Source organism: Sinohyriopsis cumingii, chromosome 16 (assembly GCF_028554795.1).
Source record: "Sinohyriopsis cumingii isolate HCF-2022 chromosome 16, ASM2855479v2, whole genome shotgun sequence".
NCBI classification, from domain to species: domain Eukaryota; kingdom Metazoa; phylum Mollusca; class Bivalvia; order Unionida; family Unionidae; genus Sinohyriopsis; species Sinohyriopsis cumingii.
The window spans coordinates 8,536,449-8,555,402 of NC_142976.1; the positions used below are offsets into that span (position 1 = coordinate 8,536,449).

Genomic DNA, 18,954 nt, shown 5'->3' on the forward strand with positions numbered 1-18,954 from the left:
GTCGTGGGTTCGATCCCCGGCCGAGTCATACCAAAGACTTACAAAAATGGTACTAACAGCTGCCTCGCTTGGCGCTCAGCATTAAGAGGTTAGTGTTAGGACTGGTCGGCCTGGTGTCAGGATAATGTGACTGGGTGGGACATCATGCTACATGTCTGCGGCATGATGCCCCAGTGCTAGTCATCACTATAAACTGCCACATTGCAGACATCATAGCGATATGACTAAAAAATTGTTAAAGCTACGTTAAAAATAAAAATCACATCACATCACATCTTCTCTAAAGTGCTTGGCCAATTTAAATGTAATTTTACAGGGAATATTTTGTATTCAAGATCTTTCTGATTTGTTTGGTGGATGCTAATCTAATATGACAAAGGTTACTAAAAATAGAAAAACCTTTAAGCAACAAAAATAAAGACTGAGAAATTTTTTACCAGTTCAACAGAAAGCATCCTGGCAAGAAGGTATTTAAAATTTTGTTAAATAATACTTCTGTTATGTTTATTTGATTTAATTTATGTCTGATTTAATTGTTTGTTTATTTTAAAATCTTTTTTTTTTTTTAATTTTATTATATGTCAAAATAATGTAGTTCTGTTTAGTAGGAACTCGTACTTTTTCCAGAAAACAGTTTGACTGTGACTGTTCATTTTTGTAAACGTAAGGCTGACCTGGTTACCGACCTTAATTCAAAATTAGTAAGAGCCATGTGAACAAGTTATTTTTAATTTATTTTTATCATGGGAATAATAAGGTTGAGATTGAGGCTGTGTTGTTACATGACCCTCAACTTGTAAATAGTTTTTAGTGAAGTAAACAAGTTTATTCTTTGAGTAAAATGATTGGTTTTTATCAAGGACATACAAGGGCTACATGATTTTTTATATGTAAACATGATCATGTGACCCTTATCCGGGCATTTGTTTTGTGTAAAATTCAAGGTTTAAACCATTGTTTTGAGAAATAATCTCAGTTGGGCTTCCAAACACTGAGACGTAAAGGTGTTTCTTTTGTTGTGTCATTTTGGGAATAACATTTTAATGTTTATTCAGATTATTTGGATTCTAAAAGATTAATTCGTTTCTCTGGAAATATTTTTGAGTGCTTATACAGAATTCTTGAACAAAGACATTTCTTAAAAAAAATTATTTGGATTTCCAAAACCGGAGGATTATTTCTTGTGTTTCTTCAAGGAATTGTAGACAACAACATTGAACAGGATACAGCATACGTTATCGCCTTCCATCTTGGATTCTTCTTCGGGACTCGAACTTAAAATCATTATTTTTGCATTTGATTCGAACTTAAAATCATTAGAACATTTCATTATTAGGACTTCTAAAATTTTATTTGTGGATTATTCTTAGATTATTTTTGCATTTGATTCTTTAAACTGTAAGTTTTTATTTATTTTCATTTTTACAGTATTTTTTCCAGTGAAATCAATTTGTTAAAATTTTTAAAGCTTGTTTTTTCACTCATTCTTGTGTTACTGTTTATTTGAGTCTAAACACGTAACACTTCTCAGGCATCAAAAATGAGTGCTGATAGCAAAAATAGAAATCAGTGATCCTGATTTGTGATGAAATAAATGTGCTATAAGTAAAAAAAATAGACATTTAAACATTATCCTTATAATCCACTGAACAGAATTTAACCAAATTTAACAGAAAGATTTCTGACATTAAATCTATTCAAATGAATACAAAATGGTGCTGATGAAGAATGAATGTTATCATTTTCACTAAAAGCTGAAAAACCTCTGTACCATTCCTAAAAAAACTGCTCAAGAGACATTGACCAAATTTGTTATCATTTTGGGATGAGGGGATTTAAAGTATTTATTAGATATTGTGAATCTGACATCAAACATTTCCATCACCAGTAAAATAATGCTGCTATTAATAAAAAAAAATCTTTAAAAACCTATTCTACAAAAATTACTTAAAATTGTACCAAATTTGACAAAGCAGTGGAGTGAAAACATGCTGTGACATAATGATTGGGTTTCACGTTTGCCTTTGGGCTATGCGCTATATCATGCCACACCCAGCCAGATCAGTTAACTGATGTAAATACTGCATTTGTATCCTTTTAGCTATATGGGTTGTGGGTGGGGGTGCAGAACTATGGACTTAATTGACAGTTATCAACTTGATGCAATTAATACATGTTTAATTTTTGTTGTTTGGGTTTTTTCTTGTTTCTTGCAGTGAAACTGAACATTGGTACAAGCATAAGAATGTACAAGAAAATTGGCAACTTAAGTGTAATTAAAGTATAATATGATGTTCTGTTAACCACATCATACCTATTATTGTGGCATATGAGCATTTGCAAGAACTGCTGAAGTCATGCGAACCAATGGATACAGAGGCTATCTTTCCCAGCATAAGAACATATTTGATTTCATGCGGTTATGGAATTTTTTATGTTCAATTGAGATTTTGGACAATTATGATAGACTTCCTTTTGTTTATGTTTAGCTCTTCTGGTCATAGACAGGAATAGCTAATGGGATAGTCATTTGCCTGTCGTCTGTCTGATAATTGGAACCAGTTTGTTATCAATACTCCTCCAGAACTTCTTGGAGGATTGCAAACGAACTTTGCAGACATTCATCCCATGGTAAAGTTAGTCCTAAATGAAATTGATGCCACTTGGACATCCAATATGTCTGTGACAGCAGTCATCTTTAAAATTTTGTTATTGCTACATCCAATATGGCTATCACTGCTACCATCTTGAGAATCAAGTCATTTTTTTTCCTGCTTGGATGGTGATAGACACATGGGATTTTTACTAAAAGACGTCTTATGATATCTTGTCAGTCCAAAATGAAACGGTGCCACTCAGACATCCTAAATGACCACCACAGTGGCCATTTTTGAAAATCATTATCAATACTTCTGAATGAATGATCATGCCAGTATAGGGTTTTCATTGAAAGACTTCTTATGGTGTCTAGTTAGTCATAAATAATGATTGTGTTAACCTGACCTCTATTATGGAAAATTATATTTTCACTATATCACCTAATTGTCTAGTCATATTGACATTTTGCTTAGATGAGAAGACTAGTTGGTCCTAAATGGAAATGGTGTGCATCTGATATCCAATATGGCCATCCATGTCAGCCATCTTGAAAATCTTGTTGTTACTCCTCCAAAACCAAAATTCATATTAACATGGGGTTTCCACCAGGAGATTTTTTTTGTACTGTCTTGCTGGTTCTTAATTAAAATTATGTTTACCTGATGTCCAATAAACATGATTTTGATACCATATTTGTCCTGAAAATCTTGTCATTTTGAAGTGTGGTTTTCTAGAATTATTATATAGTTTTGTTGGTTCTATGTAAAAATGATGCAACATGATCCTAAATTTGATTGCTGTTGTGTCCATCTTGAAAATATTATTTGAAATGGATGGTTATATTAATATGGGGTTTTCAGTAATAGAGTTTGTATGATACCTAGCTGAATTGAAAATGGTGCTGATCTGACATCCAGTATGTCCACTGTGGCAGCTAATTTAAAAATCTTGTCATTACTGAACAATATGGACCACTCCAATAGCCTAGTGGTTAGAGCATCCACCTCGGATGCGGGAGGTCGTGGGTTCGATCCCCAGCCGAGTCATACCAAAGACTTACAAAAATTGTACTAACAGCTGCCTCACTTGGCACTCAGCATTAAGAGGTTAGTGTTAGGACTGGTCGGCCTGGTGTCAGGATAATGTGACTGGGTTTGACATCATGCAGTGCTAGACATGACTATAAACTGCCACACTGCAGACATCTTAGCAATATGATTGAAAAATTGTTAAAGCTACATTAAAAATCCAGATCACACACACACACTGAACAATATCAGAGATTATTTCAACACTACAAGTTAAATGGAAGAAATTGTCATATCTTATCTTGAATTCCTGGAAATTCTTTCACCATTAGTGCATGAGTCCCTTCGATTTGTTTCTAAGTTGTAACATGGTATTAGGACAAACTAGCCTGCATGTGTTCACCAGTTGATCATGCTGTATCCATAATATTAATTCCATAGAAACTGTGAGCAAAACATCATAATTTCATGAATTTTTCTGCTAGATTCTGTTCAGATCCAAAAACTTAATTTCTTACTAGTTGAAACAAACTTGTGAAAAACTGTATTTTCCAAAATGTTTGTTATTTGCTGGACAGGTGCACAGAGTCTGAATTTTGACCAGCAGAAAAATGCATAACTCAGACATTGGGAGTTCAAGCTTGAAAGATGTTTCAAAATTTATGGGGTTGGGGGTCACATAGACCATTTCCCATTTTCAGAGGCTTTGAAGAAGTGGAACGATATGAAGCAGAGTATACATATACCTTATTATAGTGTTGGACCTTTAATAGCTTTCTTTCTTACTTGTTCCTTTTTAATAAATTGTGCTTTTTTATCATTAAATTATCTGGAAAAAATCATTAAAGTCCACTTATGCAAGTGGAAGTCAATCAGTAGTGAGAGAGAGACTGGTGCAGTAAAAGGTTACTGTAACTTTGCAAACTTAGCATCACCAGTCTAGCTTTAGTTGGTGTCAGACAAATGTTTATCTATTCTCAGCTATAGCTAAAACTAAGCATCAACAGTGTTGGCTTACTGCATGTTGTACATGAATGATCATGAGGTTGTTTAAGTATGGATTTACAGGTAGTGGGCAAAATAGAAGGACTGATGCACTGCAGGACCTCAAACATCTTGTGAGAAAGGATGCAAACTATGATAACTGACTCTGTATAAACTAACTTTATCAGTTGTTGTCCTGTTTCACTGAACACACTTTCAAATGCAGATGTGTTGTGTTTCATGTTGGTATTTGATATTTTTCATTTGATGTTGAGAACTTTTAGAAGTTTTTGTTAACTACTGTACAGCAGCTACTGAGATTCAAAACGAGTCATTCAAGGAAGGCTTGATCGAGTGATTTGAAAAATGTTAAATTTTTTATGGTAAATGAAGAATTTATTTGATTGAATAAGTAATACAGTATATACTGAATATTCAGTTTGCATTAATTTAATCCCCCCCCCATCTTTTGTTTATATTAATACATTGTAGCAAATATTTGCATATCAGACTTTCCTGTTCGACCTGTCATTAGCTTATGCAGATCAGCGAGTCAAAAGATACATTTTCATGTCCTGTAGTGTGTATCTGCCACTAGCTCTAAGATTATATCTTAGTTTGTAAATTTAAAAATCATTATTAAGTTACACTGCCCTCAAGCCCAGCAAAGCCCACAAAGTTGTCATTGGTGGGATTGCTCATCACTTGTTAATTCAAAATTGAGTGCACTATTATGCTTTGCATTTTAACCAGTAAGCTAGAATAATAAGTATTAGATGAATATAGATTCGTTTAATTCTGGATGCCCGACACCCATTATTTGTTTTCAGATTTATTTAGAAAATAATTGTTAATTGCATGCAAAATAAATACATTATTCCTAGAAGACATAACAGCCATTGTGATGCATTGCCTATATAGAACTCTGTACAGGTAAGTGAGGAAGTGTAAATAGAATGTGTTATGATTCTATAATCTTAAACTAAGTAAAAGAAAGGAGTGAAAACCAGCAAAATATAATTTATTTCCCTAAAATGCAAAGTGAAAAATGAAAAATAAGTTATTATAGTCCTAATAGTTGTGTCACATGTCCAGAAGTCTCAAGTAATCCAAATGGGTTCTAGTGGTATTCCGAATGAAGTTCACTCTATTGTGCTGATGTGCTAATAGTCTTTATTTATCACAATAATATAATCCAAAATGTCTTTAAATAAATTCACAGTAATTCCAATATAGCTACTAACTCTGAAAGCTAGAGCCCTTTCTACAAAAAGAAAAATTCCTTTCATAATACAGTATAATCCATCATTACCAAATATAGACCTTTCAATTAATAAATATTTGAAACTGTTCTTTCTTATATTTTGGTGTGTTTAAAGCCTCATTTTGCTGTGTTTAAGTGTTTAAGGCCTTATTTGGAGTAAGAATATGGGATTTGTTCGATATAGAATCAGGTACATGTATAGGATAACTTCTTCTTATAGATATGTTTTTAATTCATTCAAAGAATTTTGTATTTGACATGAAATGTTATATGAGTATCTTTTGGCCCAGCTCTAATGTGTACTGTTTTTATATGACCTGGGATGACAAGAAGAATATTCCACATATTAGTTTCTTTGACATGAACATTTGCAGAAATAGTATTATCATAATTTTTCATAACATTTAGATCCAGAAAGTCAGTACAAGTGCCTTTTGTAGTTGCACTTTAACAAGCACACTAAAATCCTTTTGCGGCTATGCTCTGAATTGGGTTTTGAATTCTTCTACAAGGTAGCACATCAAGAGGTTTTGTGTGGCACACAAAGGGCTGCCAAAAATCTTGATTTTATCTGTGTTACTTGTTGGTGGCACATGGTCATTAATATTGTAATTAATCCAGAAAAAAAGTGGCATGCTATGTAAAATAGGTTGCTGACCCCTGATGTATACCATGCTGATTTAGAATTTACAGAATGTTGCTGCAGTAGATTTTATGTTGGAAAATTGCTGTATCAGCTAAATTTACAAACGAACTGTTGCTAAATTTGTGCCATTATCAGTGTTGGAGTTTGCAAAGTGCTATCTCATTACAAATGAAATTTAGCCACACAAAATTGTTAGATAGTATTATAGGCTACTTACATTTTAAATGAGGCTTAAAATTGCTAGACAAAACATGGTAGATTTAAAGCAGGGATTGATGGCTAGGAGATGGAAATGAAATTATTGTTACATTTTAAATAAGCTCTGCTGTAATCCAGCCCAGGATATTATTTATGTATATTTCCTGAATTTATCATTATAATAACATTTGGAGAAGCATTTGCTCATTTTCAAGTTTGGATTATTTAAAAATATGGTGTAATATAGTTGGCTTGAAATATTATTTGTTCACCCAGCAGATAAATAAGTTCATATTAATCTATCTCTTACATCCCCCAAAAAATGTATCCTTGTTTTGAAAAAAAGAAGATTTGCATTTAATTTTGAATGAAGTTGACATTGAAATTACTGGTGGTATTGAGCAATTCATGTATAAAACATTTTGAAATATGAAACAGGTGTTTATTTTATATTCAATACAAATCAACATTTCGATTCTTTTTTAGTTGTTTTCATATTACAGCTTCAAGATATTTAACTTTTGATGGATCTAATGTAATGACTCAGAATATACAGAAATAGAATTTTCCAAAAGTATAGTTAGAAGTTTGAAAAAAACTTAAGTTTTTGAAACTCCTTTATCAAAAATCAGTGGTAAAAAGCAAACTTTTCAGTGTGCATGAGGGATTTTATTAATCTAAAAGGAAGGAAAAAAATTGTCAAACTTCAAATACTTCAGTAATAATTGATTCTTTCCCCATTTTGCGATTTTATCACTGCAAGATAATTTGCCAGACAATCTACAATTCATTTCATGTATTTAACCCATTTGAATAATTTTATTTTCTGCCATTTTTATGACATTGTAACCTTTGTTCCTAAGCTAAATTACATTATTCTAATGTGAAACGGTTTCTTTCACCTTACTGTTTAGCTCTTTTACCTGTTAGTTTAACCTTTTACCACTATTCTACTGCTTTCAAATTATGTCATAACCATAACAATTGCAGACTGTGAGAGAATTTACTAAGCAGCTTTTGACGCCTAGTGATCTCAAACATATACTTTTATTGTATTAAGGTTTGGAATTAGGATTGCTACCACTAGACTTTATTAAAAAAGCATTATTTAATTGATTTTGATAAATTAATTGGTCATTGTTTATGGTTAATATATATATCACCAATGACTTTATATAATTTGATTTTCTAAGTTACTAACCTTGTGAACTATATTATAAATCCTTACTGTAATAGGTTCATATATAAACACACAAAAAATGCATGCTTGTAGTTTTGTTATTTGTGAAGTTTTATAATCATTGAAAGATAGTAACTTTACAGTTAATTTATTCATTTATAAAATTCTATCATCAACTATTAAAGTTATTGGCTTTATGCTCAGTGTGTACATACAAATGCATATATATGGCTTTCCTGGAATTTTCTGCCCTTTGAAAGCTTGTTTGTACTTGTGTAAAAGTCTGTGCACAAAATATATTCATCTCTGCTCATTCAATTTACACATCCTCATTTACCTGTATATTGTTCTTTATTGATTGTTGTGGGGCCCTGAGTGGTCTAAAGCACTCATCATTCCGGATTACTGCCATTTCACCACTGTCTGCGTGGGTTCGAGTCTCAGGCTCGGCTAACATTGGTACATGAGAAAGCTTGCCAGTAGCTTCTCGTGGGTCGATGGTTCTTCCCGGGGTTTTCCAGGGTTCTTTCTCCACCATTTATACTGGCTGCCATGTATAGCCTATCTTGTGCTGAAAAATGGCATTAAACCCTATAGCAACAACAACAATTAATTGTTGTTGTTGTGGGTTTAATGGCATTTTTCAGCAAATGATTGGTTATATATTTTCATTTATTTTTTTAATGTTACAAATTTGAAAATGTAAAATACTAGGTGAAAGGAATTGTAAATAAGTTTATTCATCTAAAAGTTATTAATCTGACTTGTAAAATGCTAAGTGTAATAGTGAATGAATTTTAAATTAAAGTGTGACATGCAGTATCTTGCCAATGTTCTTACCTGCCTTGTGTATTGGGATGGTCTGAAAATGGTAAAATATATTTTTGTAAAATGATTTTACAGAATGAGACATATCATAAGCGGTTGCAAATACATGATATTTTATTTAATTAGCGTATAGATTAATATGTGAGGATAAAAATGAAGGAGGCGACTGGCAGTATTTTGCCCATAACCACTAATTGAACTTTGGATTGAAAGCAGTATAAATATTGGGTGACAGGCATTGTAAATAAGTCTATATTCTTCTATAATTTATTAGCCTACTGTATATGGTATAGTGCATGAGTCAGACAACTGCTTGTATTGTGGAGAACATGGTCGTGTAATACAGCAATGTCTGCATGGAAAACAGATTCGTTGCCATCTTTGTAACGAACAAGGACATAAGACATAAGCAAAAGTTGTGCACATACCAGTAGGTAGAAGGCTATGATGTACAGGCCTATGCAACAAATATCCAGCAACAAAATGCATTAGAATATGTGTATACTTTTCAATGTAATAATTATAATTTGATAAACAGGTTTCAGGCACTATCGGATTTGTGTACAAAGTGCAACTTGTTAACTTGTAAACAACTATGTGATACTGTTCAAGTTACTTCTCCCTTTGAGGCTCCCCAAGTGTCTAATATATCAATGTCCTCTTGTATGCATGTAAATCAGTCTCGAATTGAACATTCTCATGTATCCACTACACGTGGTCATGGTACAACAGATGGATCTTGTATGTTATCTTCTTCATGTGTTTATGTAAATAATCAAGGTAATGTAAAGAAATCTGTCAAGTCTAAAAACAATACATGGCATACTACCTTGTCTGAAGGTCAATCCTCTGATCAAAATTGTCATGTCTTTGGGCACCTCAAAAGAGGTCTGCAAGTAATAACCTAAATATTCAACACATCCTCCCTAAACTGAATGAGATAAAGTTAATATTACAGCAAACTAGATCATTCAATATTCTAGGTCTATGTGAACCCTTTCTTTCTGATGATACTGATGATTTGGCTCTCCAAATACAGGGCTTCAACTTTGAAAGAAAAGATAGAGACTCCATGGGGGGTGGGGGTATTCTTCTCTATGTAGACAGTTCCATTAGTTATAACAAACGTGTTGATCTAGAGACTGTTGGAGTAGAGAGTATGTGGATTGAAGTAACCCTTGCCCAATCAAAGCCAATACTCTTATGTTCAGTTTACAGGCCACTTAGTTCTACAGCTGATTGGATTGATAGATTTGAGGTGCAAATTCAAAAAGTATTACTAAAGGAAGATTTAGAAACTATCATTTTAGGTGATTTTAACAATGACTACATTGAAAACTCCATCATTAACATGGATAAGTAACTTTGAAACTTACAATTTTACTCAATTAATTAACACCCCAACTAGAGTAACATAAAAGTGCTACTATCATTGATCATGTCTGTACTAATAAACCTGGAAACATATGTGAAATTAATATGCCAATGTATGCACTGAATGACCACTACCCAGTCTGTATAACTAGACATGTTCCGAAATCATCTAAAAATGGCCAACACATTGAAATACAATACAGAGACTTCAAACAGTTTGATGAGGAAATGTTCTTTAATGATTTAGTTCGCAAACCCTTTCAGTCAGTCTGCAATATAACTGATGTCAACACTGCCTTGGACAAATGGTATCAGATGTTCAATGCAGCCTTAGACAAGCATGCCCCAATTAAAACAAAAAGGGTTAAATACCAAAATTACACCCAAGTGGATTACTCCTGAGATCAATGAGGCTAGGCACCTAATAGATAATTTCCACAAGAATAAAGACATGAAAAGCTATAGAAAGTGGAGGAATAAAACTAAGCACCTGATAGATATGGCAAAAGAGAACTATTATAAACAGGCTATTAATGAAAGTAAGAATACCAAAACATTGTGGAAGCATCTAAAAGAGCTGAATCCACCCAAGAACAGTTGTCTCCCCCCTAGACTTAAGTAAAATGATGATATAGCAACATCTGTACAAGACATCATGGAAATGTTCAACTGTTCTTCATAAGCATCTCCAGTAACAGTATTCAGAACCAGACTAACATCTCAATTGAACTTGATGCTCTTCTGTTATTTATAAGAGCTAAAATTCCTGATGATAATTATTTTTCAGTAACTAATGTTAGTGAAGCTGATGTTTTTGATATGCTAATTAAGGTGAATATTAATAAATCCTTTGGATTGGATGGTATTGGTCCACAAATAATTAAAATTGCTGCACCAGTAATAACAAAGTCACTAACGCATATCATAAATTTAAGTATAATGACTGGTAATTTTCCAGAAACACTGAAATTGCAAAGGTTACATCTATCTTTAAGAAAGGAGAAAAGGAGGATCAAGGAAATTACAGACCAATATCAATTCAACCTGTATTGTCAAAACTGTTTGAAAAGCATGTAGCCATTCAGGTCTATACATTTTTTGAAACATACTCTCTATTTCATAAAGCGCAATCAGGATTTAGAAAGTACCACTCGTGCCTAACGGAACTTAACCAAATTAATTGATCTTTGGCTGAAGGAAATGGATAATGGACATATGACTAGGATTGTTTTCCTTGACTTCAAGAAAGCCTTTGATCTTGTTGATCATGAAATTCTGCTGCAAAAGTTTAACTGTTACAGGTTTGACAATCCTTCTTTAAACTGGTTTAGATCATACCTAAACCAAAGGTCTCAACAAGTAAGCATTGGCAATATTAGCTCTCAAACTCACACTTCATTCAGGAGTCCCTCAAGGCTCAGTTTTGGGCCCTCTCCTCTTCCTTATCTATATCAATGATCTACCATTAAATAATGAATCCACAAATACAGATTTGTTTGCAATGATGCAACCTTGTATACATCTAGTTCTGATACTGAAGTTATCCAAATGAGATTAAACTCGGACCTTATTAGAGTCCAAAACTGGGCACAACAAAATAGGATGGTTATTAATGAAGGTAAAATAAAATGTATGATTTTGGGGACATCACAAAAGTACACAAGTCAGGGAATCCCAAACTGTCTCTTGCAATAAATAATCATGCATTAGAAAATGTCAAACATGAAATATGCTCGTAGGTGTGTCCATATATAATAATTTATTATGGAATAACCATATTAATAAGCTTTGTAAAACAATGTCATCCAAAATTGCCCTTCTCAGCAGAATCAAGAAATATTTACCTATGGAAACTTGCAATCTATACTACAAGTCATATATTCTTCCAACAATGGATTATTGTTCTAATGTATGGGGAAACTTTGCTAAATCTGAGCTTGACAGGATTTATAAACTTCAGAAATGAGCAGCACGTGTTACTTTAGATGCCTCTGTTGATCATCCCACAAAAGCATTATTTACAGAACTCAGATGGTTCACAATATATGACAGAATAGATTTTCACAAGGCATTTCTTTTATATAATTGTCTACATGGAACTGTACCAGAGTATCTTCAGGGCTTATTCAGGCCTTTTTCGACACATCAGTTGAGATAAATATCACACGGAAATCTTCTAGCAAGAACAGAGCAATTTAAAAAGAGTTTTCAGTACTCTGGTACAGTTCTGTGAATAAGCTTCCACTAGATGTAAAATCTGCTGAAAATATTAGAGTATTTAAGAAGAAATATCATGAGCATGCATATGTTTCTGATAGATAATGGAATTTAGTATTTTAATACTAAACATGTTAAAATAAACAGTAATTATTGCTATCTTCATATAATGTGCATTGTTATACTCTGCTTAAGAGGGCCTCAAGGGAGAATAGTCCTTTGACTATTGAGTCACCCTCTATAAATAAAGCATCATTATTATTATTATTATTATTATTATTACTCCTAGTGTAATAGTGCAATAATTTTTTTATTGAAGAGCTACCTATTATTGTGCCCTTGTTCATAATAACTTTGTGTGTAGTGATGGACTCAAAAAAAACTTTGGTTTCTTATAAATTTTTACATAATAAGACAACCTTACAATTGGTAGCAAATACTTGTGATCTTTCAGTCAGCAATTGATTTATAACCTTTAATTAAGGAAGATATTCCACTTCTTGAGCTTGGGTTTGAATATGGTATAACTTTTTAATTTATGTTATAACGATTATAACCTTTTGTTTAAATTTTATTTTTTTAAATCATGTGGTCTGTCATTTGGACATTTGCAGCCTCTTGATTTAAAAAACACCTTGGTACTGACCTTGGCTTGTTGGTTGTTATTAAATTATTTTTTATTGTTATTGGTTTTATGAAAATAAAATGGCATTTGGTGGTCTCAGCCAGGATGCATTTTAGTAAACATAAATGTTTGTCATGTAAAGTAGGGTGTTGGTTTTTGAGAAACTAGGATTTGGCCAAGTTGCCTCCACGCACACACAAACATACAAACAGATAATTGTTCAAGTATAGGACTACACATTGTTGCAAACACTATTTTTTTAATGGAGTATGATGTGTGAATACTAAAGTTATTTTGATGAGTATAAACACTGGACTTTTCATGTGATATTTATTCCAAGTTATGATCATTTGTTTTTTGAGGCAACAATTATGAGAGAGAGAGAGGGAGAGGGGGAGGGAGGGAGGGAGGTATGGATTAATACCTTGAACAGAATATAAGTATTTTCTGTTAGCAAAATCACATTCTGCAGGGACAGTTTTAAAACGTTTTATGTTATAAAAATGCACATTGCAAAACAAGTATTTCTTACAAAAGCTATGTAAAAGAAATATACTTGTGCTAAATGATGGCGATTGATTCAAACTAAATCACTTTCACACTGGTGTCTTTTTTTTCAGTAGTTTATAGCATCACTTGCACTTTGTTTTTAAGTTTAATTTTTGTTAAAACAATAGACATAGCTAGATGGGTATGGAAACCTGTATACAGAGAGGTATACATTTTTCAGTTGAACTAATACAGTGTTAGTAGTGAAAGAAAATGGAACACTGTACAATTTGTTATGTAATAGAAGGATTCTAGTATGAACTAGTAGTGATAGAAGCGATCGAAAAATTGTTTTCATGTTGTAAGAAAAACTTTGAAAAGCCACTTGATGTTGACATGTACCATCATAGACATGTTTAAAACTTAGTCTAATTTGTTTTATCTGTTATGACTAAATAGCATGGGAAAATGAATGAAGATTATAATAATTCCTGAGTTCTTTATACACAGCATTTAAAGTATTTATGGATGTATTTATGTGCAATTAAATCAATTATGACTGGACATACAGAGAGTTTGCCTTAATTATCTGATTCAAAAATTGTATGGATGGTAAATTTGAGACTTAACATAATGCTAAGGTTTTCATGAAATCATTATCATTACAACATGGTCAAGGTACACCTAAAATAATAACCCTGCCAACAGTGTTTAGATTTATATCAACAATGTGGCTAAACGATACTCACCAGCTTGAATTACACCTTACACCATATGTATACATGAACAATTGATCCAAGCACAGATAGTGTTTATCAAGGTGTAAATGCCTATTTATTTGCAAAAAAGGTCAGCCCGTCTGCCATGAGACAGTGATTATACAGACTTTTTGCATGACAAACACATTTGCCCATCCAAAATCAGTGCGAGAAATTGAATAGAGTTACTGACATAAATGTACTTATGATTATTCTTTTTCTTGATAAAGAGTTGGTGTTTTCCAGGACAGTTGTCTTTGAATATCCACTTTTTCCTGTCTTTATACACAGCTATGACTTTTGTTACATAACAGACCTCTTAATAACAAGACGTTTATAACATTTATATTGTATGCACTTCTCGTAATATCGAGTGTTTACTTCATATACTTGTATATGCTCATACAGCAATATTGATTTATGCAAGCAAATAATTAAACATTTTTGTTCATAAAGCTTTAAAATGTAACAGAAACAGATTTATCCGCTAAAAATATCTGAAAGAGAAGATTTTGAAAGAATATGCTTAATATATTGACTTAAACATTCCTAGTAAAATTAGACATTCCATTACAAGATACTGGGACAAAGGGAAGGCACTTTTTGTGTTGGGTACTCATCCATAGCTGCAGTTTAGAATTTTCTTTTCATTTTAATATAAACTCGGTGCAATCAAAGTAACTAACCTGACATATTTTTCAAAAATTGCTTTCCCTGGGTACCATGTATGTTTTAAATGGAACAGCCCTTAGTCTATTCCTCTCTCTCAGTAAAATAATTACAGATCTTTTCAAACATGTGAAAAAGATATAGAGATAGTTAGATTTCTGTTAAAATATTATAAACTGACTTTACTATTTTTCAGCCCCTGTGTTGAACCTGCCTTCCTTTAAAGTGACAATGAGGTTGAAGAGAGAAGGAAGTGCAATTGACAACACAGAGAAGACTCTCTTGAGCATATTCAAAAAAGACCCAGTAGTATACTCCTTTAATTTATGTTCGGACATTAAAGATGTGACAAAAGGAAGCGTCATTATACGTCTCCATCCACGAAGGAAACATGCCCTGGAGATATTGAAACTTTCCTGCCGACATGGTGGAATGAAAGATTTTATGTTATATCTGTTGAGGAAAAGGGTTGTATTTGCCTCTCTCCCTCCAGGTGAACTCAGCATAGATATTGAAGTTTGTTGTGACCAAGGAGAGGAATCGTTGTCTGAGAGTAGGTTCACAAGCATTTTTACATGTTTTTGATAGTTTTATAAAATATAGTTTGCATTATTATCATATAAATATTTCAATAAGGAAAACATTTTTAGAGAAAGTAATATTGTATCAGAAGCATAAAGTACACTGTATGATGTGTAAACTTGATGTTTTAAGAAATGATGAATGACATCCCCACCATGAACTTTAACCTTTTGATAAATGCATGTGTATTTTACAAGTATTTGTGATTATTTTGCATTTTGAAACTCCTAATAATTTTTTTTACATGATGTACATTTTCCTATTTTATACATTTTTTATACGTGTACATGTGATTCTCCCAGGAGTAGGGCCAAAATACTGTTTTAAAGGCTGTAATTTTGTAGTTTAAATCCACTGTTTTGGAATGTTGAGATTTTGTTTTAAAGCTTTTTTAAATAAATTTACAAAAAAAGATCTTTTGACACATTCTCTCCATTTGTTAAAGAAACAGTTTTGTAACAGTCTACTGGGGACTTGAACTGTTCCATCAGGCAGTGATTTTAGCATGCATGCATGCTCAATGAAAATTGTTGCACAGTGGCTGACTTTTATACAGAGCAAGCTGTGAATTGGTTACCTTATTGATGTAATTTGTAGAGTTCAGGATCAAAGGTCAGATATTTATTGAGATGTTTTAAGTAATAAAGGGATCAATGATCGTTCATCATGACGAGTTAGTCTTTGATTAAAAATTGGCTGACAGTTTGGAGGAAGGGAGGTGAAAAGGAGAGACTGACCAAAAATTGATTTTGGCAGAAACACTTGCTGAAGCATTTTGAATTTTTGTTGTGTTTAAGTGTTGTGTTTTTCAAGATGTTTCAAGAAGAAAATTTATGGAAGCTCACATCATTTTTTTGATCAATTCATGTCAAAATGCCAAACTGTGTACTTTATCCCAGTGCCAAAAATACACTGGCTAACAAATTTACAAGAAGTTCAAGAATGCTAGGAAATCAGATTAAGTCAGTGCAGAATGTAGCTTAAACGTCCTGAGTTTGCATTTTATGTTTCATGCAAAGTGGATTTTAAGATGGTACATGGGGGAAGAAATGGTATCATAAGACTCATGCAGACACCATGGCGTAGGGGAAATCTGGGCCAAAAAGCAACCGAGAGCCTGCTGAGTGTGAAACGTAATAATCAAAATGAATGTATGTATGCTTGATTAAAGTGTTGCCAGCGTCATTCTTCATAGTACAGTTTCTTTTGACCTTAAAATGGACTGGTTCATTTCTTCAAGTTAATAATTATATTATTTACATTCAGGCACACTTGAACCAGAGAGAGACCTTGGATATGAGAATTTTGAAGTATCAGTAAACCCTCAAGTGATCAAAGGGAATCTACTTCTTCACGCTGATATCCTATTGGAAGAAATTTGTCCTTTACCCTTAAAGAAAACATTCATTGAAAGAGGAATTCTAGACAAAAGTTTCTTTGAGAATCTGAAAGAGTATGAAAGAAGAGATAGGGTATTTCATTTCCTGGATGAAGTATGTACTCTAGGCAGTGAAGCAGCAATGCTAGCGCTTGTGGATTCTCTGAAAGCTAGTAACAATGAAGCTCTTGCAAAGCGGCTTTGCTCTGTTAAGAAAAAAACAAAAAACCTCATGGACACAGGTAATTATAATATATATGTTAATTTGTTCTTGATAGTTTTAATTATTACCAGATCTATTCCAACCAATCTGCTTTCTCTGTTCTCCATTCTTGTTATCTGTTCGATCATCAAATTCAAATATTTGATTCATTTGTTCCAATTTATTTGGCTATATTTTCAGCTTGCACCTCATGATGACAATTAGTAGCATATATAGATTCATGTAAAACTCTTTTTTCATTGTAGTATTAGGGTCATGGATATTGGTTTGTATCAAGGTATTTATACATGGAAGGCAAGATGTTAAATTCCAAAATTGTGCTATGCAAACATGAATTGTAGTTTGGAAGAGTTTTTAATGATGATAAGAGAAACATAATCATTGAGGCTAAGATGCAAGAATATAATTCATACAAGAGTGCATCACTCAGACTTCATATCAGTGACCAAGTCTTAGGTCTTGTTTTGTCATCTCACTCATTTTGAAAACTAAATGCAGTATTTAGTAATACTGAAGTCAGGGCAGTAACTTCAACTAAATACAAAAGATTCTGTGTTACCTTAAAACGTCCCATGAGAAATTGACATCATTTAATACATTTAATATTAAGGGACTGAATCTACCCAAATATCTACATATTTAGATGGAATAAAATGTGCTGTTGCCTTGAACTGCGATTTTCTTTTTGCAATATTTGCAGTTAGCTTGTTTTGAAACTAAAATTGCTTCAATGTCTGTCCTTAATTTCTGGTGTCCATCTCCTGGGTTTTACACAAAAATTCCATATGGTATATTTCCAAATTCCATATGGATTATTGGCAAATTCCATATGGAATTTTAATTTTATTCCATATGGACAATCTACAGATCTCGTGGACTAATTTGCATATTCCATGGGATTTTCCATAAGAAGTACGTAAGGAATCCATAACATTTCCATATGGATACACTGAAATCCATAAGAGTGGTTCAGCTATAGAATAAAAATGTCCATATGGATATTTCTGTAAAAGTACATATGGATTCCATATCCAGTTCATACGGGATAACCCCAGGGAGTTTCCCAAGAATTCTGCCTTGGGAGCAGTTGATAGCCCTATTCTAGAAATATGTACAAGGCGAATTAAGTTAATATACAGCATTAATACCTGTGTCTGTGCTTAACTTCTAGGGACCTAACCACAGTGTCATAATTCATAAAACTTTAAGATTCAGCTACATTAGTTTTGTGCACTTTCATCACATGGAAAGGCTAAGGTACATTGTACAGCCAGCATTTGTCTCTGCCTCTCCCTACCTCTTGTAGACTTGCTTATAGTTATAATTTGGAAAGTAGATATGAGAACACTCTCCCTGTTGAAGTTATGTACACTTACTTGAAATTAGAAAAAAGATAACAGCTTGAAACCTAATTTGGTGCTGTTGGAATATGTTCCCATTGGTTTTACAATGATGATTAATCCCCTGGTGACAGAGATTGATTGTATGTGTGTGTTAATTTGGCATCAACATATTAGTATATAAAATCCAAAGTAATTTTAAAATTTTGTTTGTTAATCAAATCGTCCTATGTGGTTCATGATAAACAGTTCATGTCTAAAGATATGACTGAGGGTTTTATATGCCACAGTTACAGATTTTAGTTTCCTCCAGTGGGTGGAGATACAGGGACATAACTCCTGACTCTCATTTATGAATCACATATCAGGTTTTTGACACTTGCAACATACAGATCTGGAGTTGTTGAACTTTTATGAAGATTACACCCTAGCTCAGCGCACAGAGAAATGAGTCAATATAATTTTAAAATTGTTGTAATTGCACCATCTGAAATCATTCCCCAATTGAGCTTAAAGTTTCAATCTTAATGAATTGCAAGATGAAAAACCTCTTTCAATTACTGCAGAATTTAA

General features: G+C 32.9%; 1 protein-coding gene across 1 annotated transcript in view; it reads left to right on the top strand.

Annotated features, from left to right (window-relative positions):
• The window catches only part of LOC149779902 (uncharacterized), a 156,650-nt gene that overhangs the window by 82,388 nt on the left and 55,308 nt on the right, over nucleotides 1-18,954 (top strand). Inside the window, exons 13-14 of the mRNA XM_089936592.1 lie at nucleotides 15,055-15,411; nucleotides 16,707-17,060. Coding sequence (XP_089792718.1) covers nucleotides 15,055-15,411; nucleotides 16,707-17,060 — 711 coding nt within the window. The remainder of the gene's footprint in view (nucleotides 1-15,054; nucleotides 15,412-16,706; nucleotides 17,061-18,954) is intronic.